This window comes from Heteronotia binoei, chromosome 7 (genome assembly GCF_032191835.1).
Source record: "Heteronotia binoei isolate CCM8104 ecotype False Entrance Well chromosome 7, APGP_CSIRO_Hbin_v1, whole genome shotgun sequence".
Taxonomy (NCBI): Eukaryota; Metazoa; Chordata; class Lepidosauria; order Squamata; family Gekkonidae; genus Heteronotia; species Heteronotia binoei.
The window spans coordinates 86638336-86662109 of NC_083229.1; the positions used below are offsets into that span (position 1 = coordinate 86638336).

A 23774-nucleotide genomic window follows, 5' to 3' on the forward strand; every position below is an offset into this window, starting at 1 on the left:
ACATATGACAAGTACCATCACAAAGCATGTTGTATGTTCTAAAATATTTATCTCCCTTCAGATGTACTGTGTCCAGCCAGTATTTGATTTTGGTGTACAAATGCTGGGCATCACTTATTAACATTGCTTATGTCTACACTATTAAGATGAGTTTGTGTCACGAAGATCTCTTATCTCTTCATACTGTTGTACAGCATACAGTACAAGACAGCAGTGTCCCCTGTGCCTGGTTTTCTGAAATACATATATTTAAGATTAATCACTCAAATTCTCCAATAGTACAAATTTTACAAATAAAATACTACATAAATATTATTAAGGTGTATGGAATGTTGTTAATTGTTGATTATGAGGTTTGCATCAAATTAATCTATGTGACATAACTAATCATTAATTGATAATATCTTCATCGTAAAACTTGTAGTAATAACATAACCCCTTTTATATTGCAGTAACTCACTTTTCAAGTTTTAAGGACATTGTTTTTGTGAAGTTTCCAAAAGCCCTTCTCCTGAATAGCTAGGTCTGTTGTGAGACCTCTATTTACCAGCAACCCAAACTCTCATATATAAGATTAGTTCTTACAGAAAGCTGTGGGTCTCTGATGTGTCAGTTCCTTGGTTTTTGCAGATATCCACAGTGGCCTTGATTTGGCCTCTAATTTGGCTTTAGTTATTGTTGCTGACAAATGGATTTACTGCTTTATCTTTTCATGTTTATCAACCTTGATTTCTAATTGATTGGGGGAAGGAGATATAATTAATGTTTTTAAAAAAAAAAAAATTACATAGCAAGCATGGTATGTAAAGGGAACAGCTGCCCTGCCTGGCCCTTCACAAGTTGTTTGTATCATGTAACCATTTCTAGATTATATCTTTTTAACAGCATAACAGCATTTTTTTAATGCAGGATAAACCTTGCAGAAGAGACATCTGATTAGTACATCAAACAGAAAGCCTTGTGATCATTTTAAAAATATAAGTAATCTGTTGTAGAGAAAGTGTGGTGTTTAGAGGACTCCTTAATCTAGCACAGGAGGACATAAGGAGGACAAATGGCTGAACCTTGGAAAAACCCAAATTAGAAATAGAGCATAAAATAGTGGTGGTGCTGGTGATTTACTTCTGCAAGAGACTATCAAGGGAACTAGCACTGGATGCTTTATCACTTGCAATCTTCCAGCTGAGACCGGAATCAGTGCAATGAAATGCACCAGCCAAATAAGGCTTAATGGATTACATATACAATAAAATTGCATCAGAAAGATATACTGTGGACTAGAAGATCAGGAGGTCAAATAAAGGAGCTCTTACTGGATTCTTCTGTTATGCAGTTGGGAAAATGTGTCCACAGGATTTCAGCGGCACATTTTTCTGGGAGTAAATGAATAAGATAGGACTTTTCCTGAATAACCCTGTATAGAATTGGTTCCTTAGCTCAGGAGTGTCAAACATGTGCCCAAGGTCTGGTTCTGGCCCCTGTAGGGCTCCTATCAGGCCTGCGAGCAACTAATTGTCATCTGCTTCCTTCTCATTCTCTTGTTTCCGTCTGCATCACAGCTTGATGTGCCAGGCTTGCTCAATCACATAGGAGCTACAGAGCAAAGCCTCTGTTTCTCCATTGGCTGACCAGCACATGAAACAATGTTTACAAAAGTTTGCAAAACCCAGACATTTCATGTTTTCCTCTGGGTCTAATCCGGCTTAGATTTTTCAAGATCTAACAAGACCAGGCTATACCATGCTATCTTCCTTCCTCCTGATGTTTAAGTCATGTTAAAGAATGCTTGGTATTAGGAATACAAAGTCTCTTCTCTAGTAACTGTGAGTCCAGAGTTTTTATTTGGCAAAAGAACTTCAGAGTAAGTTCAGTGCTTTCAGTAGAAGGGAAAGTGCCAAAGCAATTTCTAGAAAATCATGTTCAGGTGCACAGGTGGAAGAGGGAGGTGGCTGCTGAAAATGCTAATGAAAATTAGTAAGCAGCTCTACTCTAATAACAAAGTAGTATCTTGAAAAACCAGCCATGCCAATCACATTTCTTAATTTTAAGCATGTAATTTTGTTAGCATAAAGCTTGGGAAAAGATATTCCTCTAATTGTTGTTATATAAACAGCTTGCAATAAAATACTTACAGTGGGATGTTCAGAGCACTGTGTTTAATTGGCGAGTAAAATGAACTAGTTTCTACATATTTTCTTCAATTACTGATTTCATGAAAAATGGCAGCTACTTTGGCAGAATTTTTTTGTTTCTGTGGGAAGAATATGTAAGTGCTTTTCCTACTCAGTTCTTGTAAGCATTAGAGATTGCTTCAGTTGATCTGTTTAGTCACTGTTATAGCTCCCTCTGTCTCATGTGAATCATTGATTCAAAATAGTGGGCCAACCAGGACCGCACCCTAGGCAAAGCTATTTTATGGCACCCTGCCTTGCACTGATAACATTATCGAGGCACATGGGGGAATCCAATTTGGTGCCCCTAGAAGTCTGGGGCTCTATGCAGTCACCTAGGATGCCTAGTGGCAGGGCTGGCCCCGGTGCCAACTTATATATCCCCATAGAGTTTATGGTCCTAAGGGCAGGTAAAGGTGCCAGGAATCAAAAGAAAAACAGAACACATAACAAAAAATGCATGTAAAACATGCATGGGATAAAACAGGCCACAGCTTTATTGATTACAGCACATAGGAGATTGGACACGGCACAGGGCTTGGATCCAGGCATTGGGCAACCCACCTATTGGCCTATGGAACCCATCCCGACCCCTCATGCTGGGGGAACTAGGAGTGACAAGCTAAGTGGCAGTACTGGAGTATTATGTTCAGTTTTGGGCACCACATTTTAAGAAGGATATAGACAAGCTGGAACGGTCCAGAAGAGGGCAATGAAGATGGTGAGGGGTCTGGAGACCAAGTCCGTTGAGGAAAGGTTGAAGGAGCTGGGCATGTTTAGCCTGGGGAGGAGGCAGCTGAGGTGATATGATCACCATCTTCAAGTACTTGAAGGGCTGTCATATAGAGGATGGTGTGGAATTGTTTTTTGTGGCCCCAGAAGGTAGGACCAGAACCAATGGCTTGAAATTAAATAAGTTTCCGACTAAACATTAGGAAGAACTTCCTGACCGTTAGAGCAGTTCCTCAGTGGAACAGGATTCCTCGGGAGGTGGTGGGCTTGGAGGTTTTTAAACAGAGGCTAGATGGCCATCTGACAGCAATGAAGATCCTGTGAATTTCCTGACCGTTAGAGCAGTTCCTCAGTGGAACAGGATTCCTCAGGAGGTGGTGGGCTTGGAGGTTTTTAAACAGAGGCTAGATGGCTATCTGACAGCAATGAAGATCCTGTGAATTTAGGGGGAGGTGTTTGTGAGTTTCCTGCATTGTGCATGGGGTTGAACTAGGTGACCCTGGAGGTCCTTTCCAATTCTATGATCTAGTAGTCCCACTAGAGGCACAAACCTCTGTCTGGATCCCTTGCCCACTTGGGAGTGGAGCCATGAAACTGCCCCTCGAGCTGGGCACACTGCTGTAAGAGATTGACCTCCAAGTATCTTTAAGGAGTTCACAACCTGTACGGGTAGGTAACATTGAGACTAGACCACTGTAACGCAGTCTATATAGGTCTCCCCTCAAAGGACACCACAGGTCCGTTACTATCAGGAGCCTGGCAAAATACCCATATTATTCCCCTTCTATAATCACTGCATTGGCTAGTCATCAGCTACTGGATACAATTCAAAGTATTGGCTGTCACAAAACCTTCATGGCTTTGTAATCTCGTAATTGGAGGATCCCCTATGCCTCCACCACAACAGTTCCACTTGTCCAGTCAGGGCCCTCTTCAAGTGCCACTCTGAACATGAGCAAGACCAACAACTGCCTGTACATGTGTGTTCTCTGCTGTAGCCCCAAGGGGAGCCAGTTTGGTGTAGTAGTTAAGTGCATGGACCCTTATCTGGGAGAACCGGGTTTAATTCCCCACTCCTCCACTTGCACCTGCTGGAATGGCTTTGGGTTAGCTATAGCTCTGACAGAGATTATCTCAGCCCCACCCACCTCACAGGGTGTCTGTTGTGGAGGGAGAAGACATAGAAGATTGTAAGCCACTCTGAGTCACGGATTCAGAGAGAAGGGCAGGGTATAAATCTGCAGTTCTTCTTCTTATGGAATGGCCTGCCTGATGAAGCCTGGCTTGTCACAAACTATGCAAAACTGAATTATTCAGGAGAGCTTTTAAACACAGGTACTGCACAAATGAGATGTTTTAGAAATCTGTTTTCATATTTCTACAATCCAAACCATATTGCACTATTCATTGTATGTCTGTCTTGTTGACCATAGTTACACACTGTAATCTGCCTTGAGTCTCAGTGGAAAAGGGTACTATAAATAAAGTAAATAAATAAATAAAATAAACAAATAATGCATAATTTTTTCCACTGAGGATTTGCCTCTATTCCTGCTTTTATTTTGTAACTGTCTGCTGTGGAATCACATTAGTGGTGTACTCATCCCACCCGTTGCGGCTAAGAATTTTCACATGCCTGTATTTTGCCATTTTTCAGTGCTTATATATTTAGTGTGTATGTTTAACCATTCCATTTCCTTAGTTGTTGAGCCCAATCCTGTGGTGCACAGGTAGTGCAGGAGAATTCGCCTACTGTTTTGAATTGCAAAAAGCAGCAACAGTCCCTTGCCCTGCGACTATTGTCAGCTTCTGTTCACTTGTCCATCTATCAGCTGGAATACCATGAATGATTTGGTAGTGTAACAGACTTTGAGTCTAGTGGCACTTTTAAGACCAACAAAATTTATTCAAGGTATGAGCTTGCTAAATTTAAGAGCCACATAAAATAGACATCAGATGTTTGAGAGCCACAAGACATGAACATCAGATGTTTGAGGACAGATGGGAAGGAAGGAAGGAAGGAAGGAAGGAAGGAAGGAAGGAAGGAAGGAAGGAAGGAAGGAAGGAAGGAAGGAAGGACAGCAAATAGATGGGGAGGGAGAGGAGAGGTAGAAAGAAAGCAACTTTAATTTAAAATGCCTTATCCAAGCTGGCCCACAGGACAGTGCCATCCTGAGCCATACAATATGTGTGAAAGAGCCACATGTGGCTCCTGAGCCACAGTTTGGCCACCCCTGGTGTAGTCTTTTTAATTTGTTTTTTTCACATTATTTAGAGGATGCACTCCTTGTCTCCAATATTTAAAAATCATCCCTGGTTTTAATACAAACATCTTAGCAGACTTCATGCAACAAAGCTACCTCAACCCCATCCTCATTCTGTGATTTATGATATGCCAGACTTTTTCTGAATTTGCAGAAACTTCCAAAGGCAGAGGACTGGAATATTCTGAAACAAACTAGGTCTATCAAGAAGACAATACACATATTGAGTATATTTTTGTGCTTCTCTGATCTCTCTTGTTTCATTTTCATTCTAGAATTTGGGCTTGAAAGTGATTTGCTGCTTATTGTTTTGCTGTGGTCCTGATCTGCTTGGGTCAGAGGAGCAGAATATTGGGGGTGGGAGGAGAATCTCATTCCTAATAATTCAGAAAAACTGTCATGGGGCAAATTGGAAGATACACAACAGAGACGTTGCTTCATACCTCACCACATTAAACAGTGCGCAGATTGCTTAAGAAATTGTTTACCTTCTGCATTAGCTCCTTTTCAGTTATCCTTAAACTGGAGCATTTCTTGGGGAATTCTGTTTATTAAGATTCAGACAACCTAAAATCTGTAGGAGTTGAAACTGCGGAATGGTAACTTAATGTTTGAGACTAGAAGATAACAAGCAGTAACTTTGAGATCAGAAGATACAAGCAGGGGTCCTTCAAAGCCTTAAAGGAGAGAAGAAATCTCTCCTTCCCTGACAGTCTTTGTCTCTGCATTGGACAAGGCCACCAGCCAGATGATCAGCTGTGGCTTGGTGCATGGTCTACACCAATCAAGTGACCCCACCCAAGCCACCCTGAAGATCCCTGCCAGCCAAGTAATCAGTGGGGGTGTAGGGCTATAAGCACATTGTGCTCTTTCAGACCTAGACTACCACTGAAGGACCCACAGACACTAGCCAGGCAGAATCTAACAACATTTTCTATTGGAACATCTTTTTTTTCCCCTGAGTAAGTATTCTTTGTATTCTGTTTGGCTAGTTAATATTCCTTTTAGTTATTTGTATAAATTACACATAACATTACCCAGTGTGACACCCCTTGTAGATTGGCATTAGATATATGGTTAGAGGCCATTCAACCAAAAGACAGAAAAGCAGAAGACCCAACATCTCAAAAGGTCCTTCTATGTATTCAGCAGAATATGCTTCATGGCCTGAATTTTGAGATGCAGGGTTGCATGTTTGGATACTCCTTCAGGGATAATATTAAATTCTTCTCCCCAATATGCTTATTATCTGTGTGCATCAAGGGCATTTTATTTCTCACTCATGCACTCCTCCACTTGTAGCTTGGAAAATCATTATCACTTTATTCTCTTGAATGTTTAAAATGGCCCTAAATTATGATGCAACAAGTTCTTATATTCTCTTTCATCCAGAATACTCATTTACTTGTATTTTATAGAACTGAATTGGGAAAAGGTAGTAAACCTCTGAAAATGTTTATCCATGCTGCATGAAAAGCCTACAGTACATAATATATAAGCCTGACATCTGCACCCTTCTGGGTAATAATATATCCATTTGTGGGAGCTGGGAGCTCTCATTTTAAATAGCTTCGTGCCATTTTATACTTGCAATCTCTTGGGTTGTGCAATTGGGATGTGTAATTATATCTTGTGGAAACTGATGAGGGGAGAGGAGGAAAGGGGGATCTGGAAAAGGTTATTGAATCACGGTGTGCATCTTGCTCAGGAAAAATATATTACTGTATATGTGGGATGTTCAATTTCTTTATGCATTGCACTCAGAGATGGTTCTGAAAACGTAAAGTAGTTGGTATTCATTGAGCTTGTGTAGTTTCATTGCATTATATTATAGACTTGCTACTATTATGAGTTCTTCCAAGGTTCACCGACTTGCAGCAAAATATATAAGATACAGTCAGAAACAACGCTTTAATTATATCCTATAAAGAATAAAAAGTGGATTTATTTGTGAAAATGCCAAATACACTGCAGAGAAAGCACCCATTCAGCCCTTCCAAAAGTACATTTATTTCAGGAAAGAAAAGCACTATCGCTGGAGACCAAATCTAAATTTTAGGTACACAAAACGCAAATAATGTACCTTTTTACGTTAATTACAGCATAAATGTGCATATTGTACCTAGGGGATTCTTTCTGCAAAAGGAGGATGATAAAATCTTATCACCTAACTATGCTCATTGTCTTAGACATAAATCTGGAAGACAAATGGCTTTAGGTTACATTTAACTACTGTGCCAAGGAATTGGTTGCTAGATATGAATTTTAATTGTTCTTTCTATTAAATTCTTCAGATTAAAAATGTGTGTCTCCCTTTGGGAAAAAATCCTTTTTTAAAAGTCCTATATTAGAATTTTAAGGGGAAGAAGCTGTTAGGAGTCAATGAAAATAGTTTCTGTAGAAATTGCTTTTAAAATAGATATAGTTTCAGAAAGAAATATGGTCTCGTTACTTACATTTTTAGCTTGTCCTGTGACACTGTGAGGTCCACAGGGCCAGGAATCTCATCCCCCTGGGGAGGTGCCAAAGACAAGAAGTCAACACACCAGTAATGTACAGCCTCTCTTTTAACCCCTTTGCTCCTACACAGTGCCAGTACCAGAGGTTGCCATCACCCTGTAGCCCAGCCATTACCTCCACCGGCTCACACCTAGGTGCTATGGTTGCTTTTCCTGCCTGAGTCCTTGTCCTAGCTCATTAAGTTCCTCTCCTTGTCACTGCATCATTTCTGCAGGGTTAAGCCATGAGGAAGCCTATCTGCTTGGTCAGATGGGAAAAGCTCCCTCTGGCTTCTTGCAATGTTTTCTGAACAGTCAGGAGGCTTGGGATTCTTTAGCCTGCAAAGGCTTCAAACCTGACTACCCACACTCCTTGCCAGGCAGCCACTCCCTCCTCCTTCAGCATCCCTCATCCCATGAGCATCCTAATTGAGTGGATACTTTTCTATTAACCTACCATTGACTCCTTGTATTTTCTCTAGTGTCCTTTGATTTTAGCATATTATTTCCCCTCAGATCCCTTTTTCATCACCTATAGTGTGCTATATTTCTCTTAATCCTACTCTTCATTATTACCAATCCATTCCAATAGAGAAGATAGAAAAATAAGTACTTTTCTCCCTTTCTCACAATGCAAGAACTCATGGACATTCAATGAAATTGCTGAGCAAGCGGGTTAGAATTGATAAAAAGAAGTACTTCATCACCCAAAGAATGATTAGCATATGGAATTCACTGCCACGTGAAGTGGTGGTGGCTGCAAGCATAGACAGCTTCAAGAGGGGATTGGATAAACATATGGAGCAGAGGTCCATCAGTGGCTAATAGCCACAGAGTATTGTTGGAACTCTCTGTCTGAGGCAATGATGCTCTGTATTCTTGGTGCTTGGAGAGGCACAGTGGGAGGGCTTCTAGTGTCCTGGCCCCACTGATGGACCTCCTGATAGCGTCTATTGTTATTGTTTTGCCGCTGTGTGACGCAGAGTGTTGGACTGGATGGGCCATTGGCCTGATCCAATATGGCTTCTCTTATGTTTTTATTCTCAAAGATAGGGTTGTTGCCACCTTCTACCACCATCCTACCCTTTGGATTAGTCTGCTGATCACATGGCAATTGGTTAAGTAACCTAGGTTTAAATATTTGTGGCATTGGATAGCTTTTTGTTGGTTTTGACTTTAAAAACAGGTCCACAATAAGTAAAAAATCATGGGTTAAAAGTGTGCAAATAAATCAGTGATCTCGATTTCCCTCAATTAGCCTCGATTTCCAGGCTAATTGAGGAGGGATTTTGACTCAGTGGTAATATATCTCCTTGGTACAGAGAAGATTAAAGGGTCCATCCCCCCAGCATGTCCGACTAAAAGGATCAGGTGATGGCTGATGTGAAAGACCACTATTTGGGATCTGGAGAGCTTCCTACAGTCTAAGCAGACAGAACTGACACAATGGACCAGTCGTCTTATTCTGTATAAAGCTGCTTCATGCATATGCATGTGATCAGAATGAGAAAATTTTATTAATTTTAAATGTCCTAAATAAAGTGTGACCTGATTTAGGATCCCCATGAGAAAGGTGGACTTTAAATACACTTTTTTAAAAAACATACTTCATCTAAAATATTTGATTAGGGAGAAATTAATGAAGTAAAAGGAGCTCCTTAGTGCCAGAATGATAACCTGCAGTACTGCAGTCCAAGCTCTGCTCATGACCTGAGTTTGATCCTGGGAGAAGCTGGGTTCAGGTGGCCGGCTCAAGGTCGACTCAGCCTTCCATCCTTCTGAGGTCAGTAAAATGAGTACCCAGCTTGCTGGGGGGGAAGTGTAGATGGCTGGGCAAACCACCCCATAAAAGTCTGCCAAGAAAATGTCATGATGTGACATCACCCCATGGGTTGGTAACAATTCAGTGCTTGCACAGGGTACCTTTACTTTTTAATGAAGTAATTTTATATGATATGTTTAAACAATTGCAAAGCTTTATGAGGAAATTATTTTATTGGAATAAGTGTAAAAATGTAAATATAATATAGCATGGGAAGCAGTAGCAATTTCCACCCCATATTTCTAACTGTATTCCTTTGGGGCAATAGTGAAGAAATTTCTAGATTTAAACTGGTTTAATTCCAAGTCAAATGACAATTCCATCTCTCCTAAGAATGCCTTATTTGTTTCTTGTGCTTCTTTTTCATATGAAGACTTAAGATTTTTCAGTCCGCATAATATAATGTGGATTGTGTTCTTAGATTTTACTTTTGGACTGACATTGTTCTAAAGAACTTATTTGTAATTTTATGATACTTCTATAAATATTTCCAGGATAGGCATGGGCCATTTTATATGTTTGTTGTCCCTCCTTGTGTTGTATTTAACTGGATAGTGAACTCTTCATTATTTTGTATATATACAAAGTATATATATAAATGTTCTGCTTCTGAGATCAGGAATGTTAGAGAAAGTGTCTTCCCAAGGATGAAGTGTACCGCTGTGCACACTGTGCTCACAGTCTGCTAGCTGCATATAGGTGGAGACAGGGCTAATCAATTATTTTAATGTGTAAATGTTATCTGCAGAGAGTGCTTTTCACCCTTTTTGGATTTAGAATCACCACCAACCCATTTGGTATTTTTGATCAGGGTTATTCTTCTACATAAGTATACCCTTGTTGGATGAAATCCTTGGCCTTGACCAAATAGTATACAACAGGGGTGGCCAACGGTAGCTCTCCAGATTTTTTTTTGCCCACAACTCCCATCATTCCCAGCCATTAGCCATGCTGGCTGGGGCTGATGGGAGTTGTAGGCAAAAAACATCTGGAGAGCTACCGTTGGCCACTCCTGGTATACAGTGTATTATTTTGTTTCAGATTAATCTTAGTATGCAGTACTTTGATCTTCTGCAAAACTGTTCCTGAAATTCTTTAGCAATGCCAGCAGTCAGTTCAAATCTAGAGGTGTGCACTGGATCTCAAACATCTAATTGTGTCAAGCAATGTGGGCAAATTGCTACATATATTCACTCTTGGTGGACATGTCCCTTTATCAAAAAATACTGGAATCTGTTATACCTGATATAAATCAAATACTGTGTATAAACTTACCTTTAGATCCAGAAGTAATCTTGTTAGAGAATTGGTCACACACTAAAATTGAAAACAGAAAGAGAGAAATTATTTAAATCTTATTATCTATCGCTAAGACGCTTCTGGCTTTTAACTGGAAAAACAGTAAAATTCCATCAATAGATAACTGGAGGAGAAAAATTTGAGATTATATTCTTAGGAAACTGGCATATTCCACCTTTAATGTTTCACCCTTATTATATTATAGACCTATGGTATCCTGTTATTACAGATTTTACTGAGCAAGAAATTATACCCACTAATCCAGTGTATAGCAATCTGATATACTTTTTGAAATTATGTGGAAAGATGATTTTACTACATTGTTTATAAGGAGAATAATGTACGATGTAATCATATACTGGAATAAAAAATTAAATAAAAAACAAAGCAAGAGAGAGAGGGGAGGGCAGAAGCAGAGAAATAGGAACTAGTAATGGTCAGGGAAAGAAGGATAAAAAGCCCCAGCTGAAGGAAGTAAGAGAACAACTGACTGAAGGCTAGAAGTGGGCTTTGGACAGGTAATATTGGGGCCTTTACAGACAAGAAAGTGTCACGCCTTCTGCAGTGGCATGCTTGGCCTCAAGGGCAGCTAGTAAGAACTTTTCACATGTTACCCAGACAGATGGACTATCCCTTGGCTTAACACTAGAGGAAGAGTGCCGTGGGGTGTGCATTCAGCTTCCCCAAGTTGAAAAAATCACCAAATAAATGCCTTGTATATCAGCGCGCCTCGCGGTCTCACTGGATCGTTTCTATATGCAGCTTATGGTTACCCCAGCCCCTCTTCAGCCTCAGTCCTTCCTTTAAAATTTAACCTCACAGCTATGGAACTCAAGGGGTGGGTGTAATATGGATTTCTCAATACTAGTCTCATCGGGGGTTTTGGTTTTGCTTTCAGGTGGATATAAACTCAGTTTGTAGATAGGGGACCACAGCAGCTTTGATAGTTTTCCCAATATACTGGCACCAGAGAACTTTAAAGTAAACCGCAGAAATTTATTAACATACACACACCGTCTTCAACTGGAGAATGGGAAATATAGAACTTTTTCACACAGCCTATGTATTCCGGTATGGAAGCTGGTCAGTTACTGAACAGTAATGGGTTTCTGCTGGCATTTCAAACAGACCCGACTCAGTAACTGGCTGCTACCGGAATACTGTCACCTTTTCACACAGTCCCGTGGCTGTCCCGGTAGTGAGGCATGCCTGAGGCGTTACTAACAAAGAGCAGCTTCTTCCAGTTTTCAACCCCTCCTTCCAGGTTGAAATCGGTATGGGGCGCTGTGTGAAATGTCCAGTATCTAATCCAGGAGCAGTTTTCGCACCCTTTTTCGCCCACCGGCGCGCGATCTCTGGCTTTTTTTTTTTTTTTTTTGGAACGTTGGGCTAAGATCGCTATAGCAATGTATCACAACAGCATCACCATAGGGATGCCTGGGTTCCATTAAGATGCCAGAGATCGCCACCGCTGCAACTTGGTAACTTATCTCAATGGAGCCTAGCCATCTCTATGGTGGTGCTGTTGTGATACGTCGCTATAGCGCTATAGCGATCTTTGCCGAACGTTCAAAAAAAAAAAACAATGAAGGATGGGGCACCCTTTTGGAGTGCCCATAGAATTGGACTTCTTGGTCCAGTCTTTTTGAAACTTGGGGGTTCTTTTGAGGAGAAGCTCTAGCAGCTACACTGTAAATTTGGTACCTCTACTCAACAAACAGTCCCCCCAGACCACTGAATATACCCCAGGGAAGATTTGGCATTGACTTCAATGGCCCCATAGGTAGGGTTGCCAAGTCCAATTCAAGAAATATCTGGGGACTTTGGGGGTGGAGCCAGGAGACATTGGGGGCAGAGCCAGTAACAAGGGTGTGACAAGCATAATTGAACTCCAAAGGAGTTCTGGCCATCACATTTAAAGGGACAGCACACCTTTTTAAATGTCTTCCTTCCATAGGAAATAATGAAGGATAGGGGCACCTTCTTTTGGGGCTCATAGAATTGGACCCCCTGGTCCAATCGTTTTGAAACTTGGGGGTACTTTGGGGAGAGGCACTAGATACTATACTGAAAATGTGGTGCCTCTACCTAAAAAAACAGCTCCCCCGGAGCCCCCGAAACCTCCATTATACCCTATGAGAATCGATCTCCATATAGGGAATAATGAAGTGCTCAGCAGACGTCAGTTCTGGTGAGCACTTCAGTTCTGGTGACTCTGAAGTGAGGGATTGGCCTCTCTACTCACGAGTTGCAGCCAACTTCTTCCAAGTAACACAGACACCCCATCCCAAGAGGAAGCCTTTCAATCGGAGACTGGAGCCTCTGGAATGGGAAAGTCACATGGTGGCTTTGGGGGCAGGGCTTACCCCCGCCGGCCAGCTGACTGGGGTGGGAAGGAGCCTGGGAAAGCAGAAGAATCCCCTGGGGACCTGGGCAAGCCTACCCATAGGCTATAATAGCCCCCAAAAATTCAGGAATCTCACATTTTACTGAAATACAAATACCATACCATTTTTCAGGTCCAATAAACCCAAATACAAAAAATATCTTTTTCACACTCCTAGTTGCCAGCCTACATTACATCCCCTGTGCCCATGCTCTGACCCCCTTGGAAAGCTATGAGACCATCCTGATGATTGGACAGGTCAATTCTACTGAAACTCTACATATAATCCCAATGGCTGGGAGATTCACCCCCCCCCCTCCAAATTGCCTGGGAAACTTACTGAACTGAAGGAAAACACACCTAGAAGCAGCAAAATCCAGGATCCTGATTTTTATTTTTATTGAAATTTCTGGATTCTGGGGACCTATTTTTCTTATTTCAAAAATAAATAAATAAATCCAGAATAATTCCAAAATGGTAGAAATACCAGAAAATAGCCAAAACAGCCACTTTCCATTATTTTCAGCTCAGAAGTATCCAGATGCACACCCATATTTAGATTTCTCCCCCCCCCCCCCCCAGCTTTCAGCTAAATGTTGTAACTTTATTAATCTGAGTCACTAGAAAAGTGACCCCTAAAATATTGCATTTAAGATACAGAGTAGTAAAGCATGTAAACTTTGTTACTGGTAATAATCATATTTCCAATGGGATTCTACCATAGTTTCTGTACTTTAGTTGCTAAAGATTGAAGGTCAAATAATACAACACATTTTATAACAAATGAGGTTTTGCCTTCCCCCAGCCATTCAGCAGCTGCATGGAATGTCATTTTAAAAGTCCCAATGCAGAGGCCTGATTAAGCTCAGAACCACAGCATGGAGGGACAATGGGCTATTGCTTTCTGTCCACATCATTTTCCTGAGCTATTTGTGCCATTTTGGAGCTACATGTACTTGAATACTAAACATGCACCTCTGAAGTGGGGCAAATAATTCCACCCAGAGACATTTTGACTCAGGTAAATAATGCAAATAAAAAAGCAGGAGCCTGTCCTCCTCACCTGAACCTAATGGGGGGGGGGGGGGGCGGTTTGTCCCCACAGACTTTTATGATGATGTTCACAGGGAAAGCAACCCAAGGTTTTTAAAATCTCATGTCTGATACGCGAATTCATAACATTGAATGGATTGTAGTACTTCCTTCTTCAGGTTGCTTTTGGGCACAGTCTTCAATACTATACAAATCTGGGTATTTTTTTTTCTTTTCTGGGCAGTGACATTTAGGAATACATCATTGCCACTAATAGGACAGGGAATGCCATTCCTCTGGCAACAGAGCTATGAATGACTAATGCGTTCTTCTAACCTAAATAGATTAATTCTTATATGAACCTGATTAAATCATTTAGTACAATGGTTAGGTAAATATTAAAGCAGCTTGTGTGTGGGATGAAAACACATTTTCCCTCTTTCTAGCAATTCAATAATCTTTTAAGGTATTGTAAATAATGATTTTAATAAAACATACATGTATGCCAGTTGCATGCAAATGAAGAATAATGCTGTTACCTTTGGAAAGACTAAAAGTCCATTGGCACCTAAGACTAACAAAATTTGTGGCAGGGTTTGAGCTTTCATGAGTCATTGCTCAATTCTTCAGATTCTTCACCCCCTCTCAAATGTTGGCACTTTTTTGTCTTTAATGTGCTACTGGTCTCTTATTCTTTTCTATTGCTCTACGCTACCCATTTTGATCTATCTGTAAGCCAAAATGCCATCAAAACGAGGATGGGGAATTGTCAGGTGGGCACCTGGCTTAATCAGGATCTTTTACCTGTTTATACAGGATTCCACGTCCAGAAATTAATGCTTAAAAATATTAGGGACTCTAATTAAGTAAAACAATTACAATTTATTCCAGAAAAACATAGGCTTCCATACAAGATAAAATACTCATAAAATCATTCATACAGTCCTAAGAAAAATAGAGAGAGAGACAACACATGGGTAGACAAACAGGGTGATAATTACCAATCGTAGTCTTCAAGAAGGCTCCAATGGTGACGATAGAGGACGGGGGAAATGGGACCCTCAACTGGCCAAGAATCGGGGATGGATCTAGACAGCGGAGATAGGGTACTGCTAGATTCACACCTGAGTGGAGTTGGGTCAGAGGTTAAATAGACTACCTTAGACCCTCAGGGGATGGGAGATACGTGGGAGGAGAAAGGGGAGGCTCTGCAGTGACCGTAAGGGCTGGACTTCTGCAGTAGCCAATAGCAAGTTAATTGGTGGCACCTAATTAGGTGCCCATGACCGAACAATGAACAAACTTGGTCCAGGGGTACCTGGTTGAACTTTCAGGTTGCAATGGACCAGGGTGAGGCTCCAAAATGACAGTTGGGGAGAAGAATGGGGGATATTACTCGGTGGGGAGATGCTTAAGACTATTAAACTTATCTAAAAGGGTGACAATAGAGAGCCAAATTGTTATCTAAGGTAACACCTGGTGTACACAAAGGAACTTGGCTCTGGCTGACGATGGTCTTCCTCTTCTTTAGTCTTCTTCTTGGCACCAGTCTTTGTCTTGAGTTCCATTAGACAAAGGCTTAGACGGTCTGGCAGGATCCACGCCTGGATAAGCTTAATGGTTCCATGGGTGGCTCACATCTGTTGCGTACGTGTGCCTCCCGCTGTCCTGAAATGGAGTCTTGGTACTGCTGGAAAATAGCTGGTGTTAGCCTCCCAAAATGGATTCTATGGTCAAGGCTGAAAACCACTTGGTCTGGATAGCTCCTAACGGCGCGCTTTTCTTCCGCTCCAAGATAGAGATGGCATTCGCCCGAAGTGACTGGAAACCATTTGCTTTCCTTGCTGGCACTCTTGTAGGAACACGGAGCGCTGCTTTAGCATTGTGGCTGTTATTAGTCTGGTAGGCAAACCCACGTCCTTCTGTCAGATGTGTGAGAGCTCTGTCTCCAGGCACTCTGGCACCCAGACGGGTGACTACGATGTTCTGGAAATTAGGGGCATTTCCTTACATATCTCTGTGGAAAGACTAGTTAACTCAGTAAAGCACCACCATTTATATAGAACAGGAGTCCCCAGCTTTTTGAGCCTGCAGGCACATTCGGAATTTTGAGATGGGGTGGTGAACTCCACACCAGCAATGGCTTCCATAGGAGGTGAAGCCAAATCCCAAAGAGCTTCCACAAGAGGTGGAACCAAAACAGAATACCTCCTTCCTCACACCTCCTGGAACACCTGAAGAGGGAATGGAACCACACACTGACCAAGGAGAGCTCAGGTCCTTACCAGTCCTCCTGATCCTCCAATGAAAAACTGTTTCTTTGAATAAGGGCAGCTGATGACAATCCCTGCCTTTCAATAGCCCTGCCTGTCCCCTTTCTGAAAAGCTTGGTAGACACCAGGACTTTTTAGTAGCATATTAGGTAGGGTTCCCAACCCTCCCGCCCTGGCGGGGGACCCCCGGGTTTGCACCCTCCTCCCCCGCTGTCCCCAAAAATGGAAGCGGGGGGAGGGAAGAGGGGAACTACGGCGCAAAGGCCGCGAGTCTTCGGAGCAGCAATTTGAACAGGCGGCAGCGGCCCACAGCGGCGGCGGCCTGTTCTGCTCTCCTCCAGACCTCCGAGGTGAACAGGAAGCAGCGAGCGCGAGCGGGCAGCAGTGGGCAGCGGCCTGTTCTGCTCTCCTCCAGTCCTCAGAGGTGAGCAGGTAGCAGCGAGCGCAAGTGGGCAGCGGCGGTGGCCTGTTCTGCTCTCCTCCAGTCCTCCGAGGTGAGCAGATGGCAGCGAGCGCGAGCGGGCAGCCGTGGGCGGCGGGCGGCCTGTTCTGCTCTCCTCCAGTCCTCCGAGGTGAGCAGGTAGCAGCGAGCGCGAGCGGGCAGCAGTGGGCGGCGGCGGCGGGCGGCCTGTTCTGCTCTCCTCCAGACCTCCGAGGTGAGCAGGTAGCAGCAGCAAGCGCGAGCGGGCAGCAGTGGGCAGCGGCGGCGAGCGGCCTGTTCTGCTCTCCTCCAGTCTTCCGAGGTGAGCAGGAAGCAGCGAGCGCGAGCGGGCAGCAGTGGGCAGCGGCGGCGGGCGGCCTGTTCTACTCTCCTCCAGTCCTCCGAGGTGAGCAGGTAGCAGCAGCAAGCGCGAGCGGGCAGCAGTGGGCGGCGGCGGCGGGCGGCCTGTTCTGCTCTCCTCCAGTCCTCCGAGGTGAGCAGGTAGCAGCAGCAAGCGCGAGCGGGCAGCAGTGGGCGGCGGCGGCGGGCGGCCTGTTCTGCTCTCCTCCAGTCCTCCGAGGTGAGCAGGAAGCAGCGAGCGCGAGCGGGCAGCAGTGGGCAGCGGCGGCGGGCGGCCTGTTCTGCTCTCCTCCAGTCCTCCGAGGTGAGCAGGTAGCAGCAGCAAGCGCGAGCGGGCAGCAGTGGGCGGCGGCGGCGGGCGGCCTGTTCTGCTCTCCTCCAGTCCTCCGAGGTGAGCAGGTAGCAGCAGCAAGCGCGAGCGGGCAGCAGTGGGCGGCGGCGGCGAGCGGCCTGTTCTGCTCTCCTCCAGTCCTCCGAGGTGAGCAGGTAGCAGCAGCAAGCGCGAGCGGGCAGCAGTGGGCAGCGGCGGCGAGCGGCCTGTTCTGCTCTCCTCCAGTCCTCCGAGGTGAGCAGGTAGCAGCAGCAAGCGCGAGCGGGCAGCAGTGGGCAGCGGCGGCGAGCGGCCTGTTCTGCTCTCCTCCAGTCCTCCGAGGTGAGCAGGTAGCAGCAGCAAGCGCGAGCGGGCAGCAGTGGGCGGCGGCGGCGAGCGGCCTGTTCTGCTCTCCTCCAGTCCTCCGAGGTGAGCAGGTAGCAGCAGCAAGCGCGAGCGGGCAGCAGTGGGCAGCGGCGGCGAGCGGCCTGTTCTGCTCTCCTCCAGTCCTCCGAGGTGAGCAGGTGGCAGCAGCAAGCGCGAGCGGGCAGCAGTGGGCAGCGGCGGCGGGCGGCCTGTTCTGCTCTCCTCCAGTCCTCCGAGGTGAGCAGGTGGCAGCAGCAAGCGCGAGCGGGCAGCAGTGGGCAGCGGCGGCGGGCGGCCTGTTCTGCTCTCCTCCAGTCCTCCGAGGTGAGCAGGTGGCAGCAAGCGCGAGCTCAGAGTGTTTCTGTGAAGAAGCTGGAGGAAGAGAGGCCTCGCTTGGAGCTCCCAGCAAGCAACGCTGTGGATGTTCTTTCCCCTGCCCCCAACCCCACCCCAGCAGGAAACCATTTCCACCTGCATGCAGATGTGGTGCTTGTGCAAATGGGCCCCTTCTCAGATCTATGCAGAAGGACCCGGACTCGGAACTCGCCACTCTCCTGGCCTGCCTCCACCCTCCCATCTCTCATTTTACCTCAGAGGGGAGCGGAGCGGGCGAAGCCGCTGTGCTGCTGCCACCTCTGAGGTAAAATCAGAGAAGGGAAGGGGGAAAAGGGAGCCACAGAACGGGATGAGCGCACATGCGAGAGCAGCTGTCCGTTCAGCCAGTGACCCGGTGACTGAGTGGAATTAACCCACAGCCCTCCCAATCTAGTTGCGAGCGGCTGCGCAGCTGCGATTTTGTTGACGCCCCCTCATTTCTCTCTGCCCGGTCTTTTGCAACGCGCAAGGAAGATTGTTTTCAGGGAAGATTGTAGTCTGGTGCAGCATTCATCGTATCTGGCAAAGGTATCTGACAAAGGGAGCTTTGATTTACACTCTGGAAATCTTGCTGGTCTTTAAGGTCTTTAAGGATTCAAATCTTGTTCTTCTACTGCAGACTGACCAACACAGCTAAATACCTAAAACTCTCTTTACCCTTATATGTGTCCTCCAGCTTCTAACTGTCCTCTAGTCTAAACAATGCAGAAAGTGGATTACAAAGGTAAAGTAGTAACACTTTACCTTAGTGATTCTCTTTCTGCATTGTTTATAGATTCAAATGGGCATCCGTGTTGGTCTGAAGCAATAGAACAATGTAGGAGTCTAGTAGTACCTCTAAGACCAACCAAGTTTTATTCAGAATGTAAGCTTTCATATGCAGGCACACTTCATCAGACTGTACCCCATTCCATTGTCTGATGACGTATGCCTGCATATGAAAGCTTACATTCTGAATAAAACTTGGTTGGTCTTAAAGGTGCTACTAGACTCCTACATTGTTGCACTGTTTATAGTATGTCATGTCTTACACAGGTCTCTGTTTGCATTATTTTCTAATTTTGTAATCCCAGTCCTATTGCATTGTTAGATGTCTTATGCTGTCTGATCAGTAGTTTTGCCTTGAGTCTTGCAATACATGTGCTTAACAGAGCATGGATCCTGTTCCTATTTTTTATCAACATACATTACTGTGTGACTTTTTAATAGCAATGCATTATTCAAGTGCCATTTAAAAATACAATACCAATTAGTTTGAACATGCACAGGATTGCTGCCCGAGAGGTGCAGGCCAGGTCTGCCATTCAGTTTTGGCATCTTGTCACAAACCAGGATGCAGTCTCAGAACCAGATATTAGAGATTCCCAGGGTTAGTCTTAATAAAGACAGATTGTGTGTGCCTTTCCTATTCCAGGGAGTGGTCACAATCAATCCACATGCATCTAAAGTAGAGAGACAGGCCAGGTCAGGTCAAACCATCTGGATAACCATCGCCTTATATTTCAGAATTAAATACTCCTCAAGCAATTTAGATTTTATTTGCATCTTTAGTGTTCCTCCCTGAAACATCAAAACATTTTAAACCAGTGTTGTGTCATGCTTAGATTGTCCAGCTAGGTTCTGTGGGATCCAGGTTCAAATCTCCACTCTGCCATGGAAGCTTGCTTGGGTGACCTTGGATAGTCACACACGCTCATCCTAATCTGTCCCACAGGGTTGGTATAAAAATTAAATGGAGAAGAGACCCATGGAGGAGAAGATTGTGGAGGAGGGTGGAAGTGACATCACTTGACCTTTGACCTGGAAATGACATCACAGGAAATGACATCACAAAAGTCTCCTGGCTCCACCCCCAAAGTCTCCTGGCTCCACCCCCAAAGTCCCCAGATATTTCCTGAGTTGGACTTGGCAACCCTAATATTAGGCCACACATCCCTTTGCATATTAGGCCACATACTCCTGATGTAACCAATCCTCCAGGAGTTATAGTAGACCCTGTACTAGCCCTAACCCTGTAAGCTCTTGGAGGATTGGCTACATCAGGGGTGTGTGCCCTAATATGCAAGGAGTTCCTGCTACAAAAAAAAGCCCTGATAGGCACCAAGGAAGAACGAGCAACCATGGGCTGCACTTTGGAGAACACTTATATAGAACATATGTATTTTCCTCTTCAAGGGACAGCCTTCACTGCTTTATTATGTGGACAAGAGCTTAGAAAGGGGGCTTAATCTATTATGATGAACTTGGTTTATATTGATTGTGAGTGTTACAGTTTGTCCTGCTTGACATCCATTTTGATATCCAATACTACCACTGTTTCATAGGCAGCCTGCAAAAGATTTATATGTATTTCTTTGTCACATCTGTCACCTAGACAACAAAACCCTAACTTTCACATCATTCCTGTCATGTAAGTAACTGTTTTAACACTGTATTCCTGCCCTCCTTGGATGAACATTTAGAATGGTCAGTCTTGGAATTGGTAGAAAGACATATATGTGTGATACACTTATGAAATATTCCATATGCATTAATTGTGCAGGAGTTTTTTCTGGAAAAAGAAGTGCTGGAACTCTCGAGAGAAATGAAGGAGAAACATGGGTGCCCTCATGAACGTCTAAACTTTTTAGAATTTTGTTTCCACAAAAGGGTTCCGGAACTCTATTCTACCCTGTTTCTGCAGAAAAAAAGCCATGGTGCTTTGTGAAAGTTTATTTAAACATCACACTGCACCTCACTGATCCATGAGAGCTAGGGGGTGATAAGTCTTTCAGTTTTCCATTAATAACAATTCTGCAGGATAATTCTTTAAAACCATTATCCATATTTTTCCTGTTTATACTATCTATGCAATTATTCATCTTTACTACAATGTCAGCCTGCGCTTAACTATGTATAGAAATTATGTTTATATAGCAGAATAATAGTATTAATAAATATTAAATATTATGAATAGCTTCTAAAATAGGGTGTTTTATCAGGCAACTAGTTAAGTAAGTCTGATTACAATTTCAGTCAGTCATTGCTTATATTTTTTTTTCACTAAACTCATCTCTTTTTAGAGAACCATTGAAGGGAATAGAATTATAGAATCATAGAGTTGGAAAGTACCTCCAGGATCATCTAGTCTAACCCCATGCACAATGGAGGAAATTCACAAATACCTCCCCCTAAATTCACAGGATCTTCATTGCTGTCAAATGGCCATCTAGCCTGTTTAAAAACCTCCAAGGAAGGAGAGCCAACCACCTCCCGAGGAAGCCTGTTCCACTGAGGAACCACTCTAATGGTCAGGAAGTTCTTCCTAATGTTTAGTCGGAAACTTATTTAATTTCAAGCCATTGGTTCTGGTCCTACCTTCTGGGGCCACAGAAAACAATTCCACACCATCCTCTATATGACTGCCATTCGAGTACTTGAAGATGGTGACCATATCACCTCTCAGCCACCTCCTCTCCAGGCTAAACATGCCCAGCTCCTTCAGCCTTCTTCATAGGACTTGGTATCCAGATCCCTCACCATCTTTGTCACCCTCCTCTGGACCTGTTCCAGCTTGTCTATATCATTCTTAAAATGTGTTGCCTAAAACTGAATAATACTCACAATATTCACAGCAAATACTAATATAATACTCACAGCAAATACTAATAGTCACAGCAAATGCCATAGCAACTTGTAATGACAAGTTCTAATGGTTCTCATGCTAGATATTCCTTCCCTTAGTGTTATTTTTACTTGGTTTTGGTTTTTTTTCAGAGTTTCTTTGAAGGACAGTCTGCACCATGGGACTCAGCTAAAAAAGATGAGAACCGAATGAAGAATAGATATGGGAATATCATTGCATGTAAGTGTTGACAGTATAATTGTATTACTATGTAAATTCCTTTTAGTAACTGACAAGGCTGCCCACCAGTATCCTGCCCACCAGTATGTGGATGTCTGGAGTAAAAACAGAGTTCTGGTTACTGTAATAAATAGTAAGGGAGAAATAAACATTGTAGCATTCCAAATACATTAATAAAATATAGTACTTTTACTTATGAAGTCTAGGATTCTGAGGCACATGTACAAAGTGACTGTTTAACTCAAATATCATTGCTTGTTCTGAAAAGATTACAGCGGGGAGATAGAAGACGTTAAATGACATTACCTATGAACATCTAATTTACTATGAGAGGGAATAGGGATGATAAACTAGTACAAGCTAGGGTCCTACTTAGGTAGTATAATCTAGGGTCCTGATTAGGTAATTAATTGTGGACTGTATTTCAGTTTGGTTGGATCACTTTCTCCCATTAAGTATTAAGTCTTGCTGTTGGAACAAGATTCCTCATAGCAGAAGAGTAGTGGCTAGATCCAACCATTGGCTTTTAGTTGCTTTGGATTATGCCTGTTGCCTCTACAGCTCTGTGCAAATGTCAGCTAATATGTTCAGCTTTGACTAAGCTTGTTACTAGAGCTCAGCAGTGCTTGTAAACGTATAGCCTTGCCTCTAGTTCAGGGGTTTGCTACCTATGGTCCTAGAGCCAAATGTGGATCAATGCAAAACCAAACAAACAAAATATTTAAGTAAAGGTAAATTAGAGGATAGGTGGGAAGCTAGTGTAACCAGTATGTAAAGGGAATGGTAGGGGGGAAATTTATGAGGCTAACAATGAAGTCCTAAGAAGCCTTTCCTGACTTAAGTAGAATTCTGAGTAGGCCTGCTTAGGATTGTTCTGTGAAGTGCTTCTTAAAAATATAAAGAGAAAGGGAAATGACATATGGCAGTAATCCAAGTGTGAATATGAGAGAGAGGGAGAATTATATCAGTGCACTAAAACAGCTGTGCAGGGTATTCCTATGTATTGGGAGAAATTCCTTGGGGAATTCCTAGACTGTCACTCACTCCCAGTATACAATGCTATCTCACTCCCAGTGTTTGCTCCTGCTGCTGCACAGGGCTGTGAGGTTGCCTGCTGGCCACCCTAGCGTGTTCCACTTCCTAATTAAAGACTCACAACAATCAAAGAAACTTTGGGCTACAGAAACTGTATGGATCATAAACCTTCCAATTATAATATCTAAAGTTGTATATTTATATTTATACCATATATATTTATACTAACTCTTTGTGGTTCTCTTCCTTTGAGTTTTGATGATTTGACTTTTTAATTATAAAATGTTGCTGACCTTTGCGCCAGCTAAACATTTTAACCTGATATTTCCCTGCTTATAGAACATTCTGCAGATAAATGTATCCCATAAGAATTGCCAAGTTCTTTTAAAATAAACACTATAGTTCAGGCATTATATCTCTGATTATCACATTTGCTTAAATAAAATTATAAAATTAACAAAAATGAGATTTTTAAAGGAAAAAAATCCAGATTATCTTTGTTCCTCTTTTTTTCTTTGTGAACTTCTGTTGGCCAGTTGCCAAACATCTGTCTCTCCTTAATGTTCTCAGTTCACATCTCTCCAGT

General features: G+C 43.2%; 1 protein-coding gene across 18 annotated transcripts in view; it reads left to right on the top strand.

The window, feature by feature from the left end:
- PTPRM (protein tyrosine phosphatase receptor type M) overlaps nt 1-23774 on the top strand; it is a 792664-nt gene that overhangs the window by 668340 nt on the left and 100550 nt on the right. For all 18 annotated transcript variants that reach the window (XM_060243981.1, XM_060243978.1, XM_060243979.1 and 15 more), the window contains one exon: nt 22066-22153. In XM_060243981.1, coding sequence (XP_060099964.1) covers nt 22066-22153 — 88 coding nt within the window. The remainder of the gene's footprint in view (nt 1-22065; nt 22154-23774) is intronic.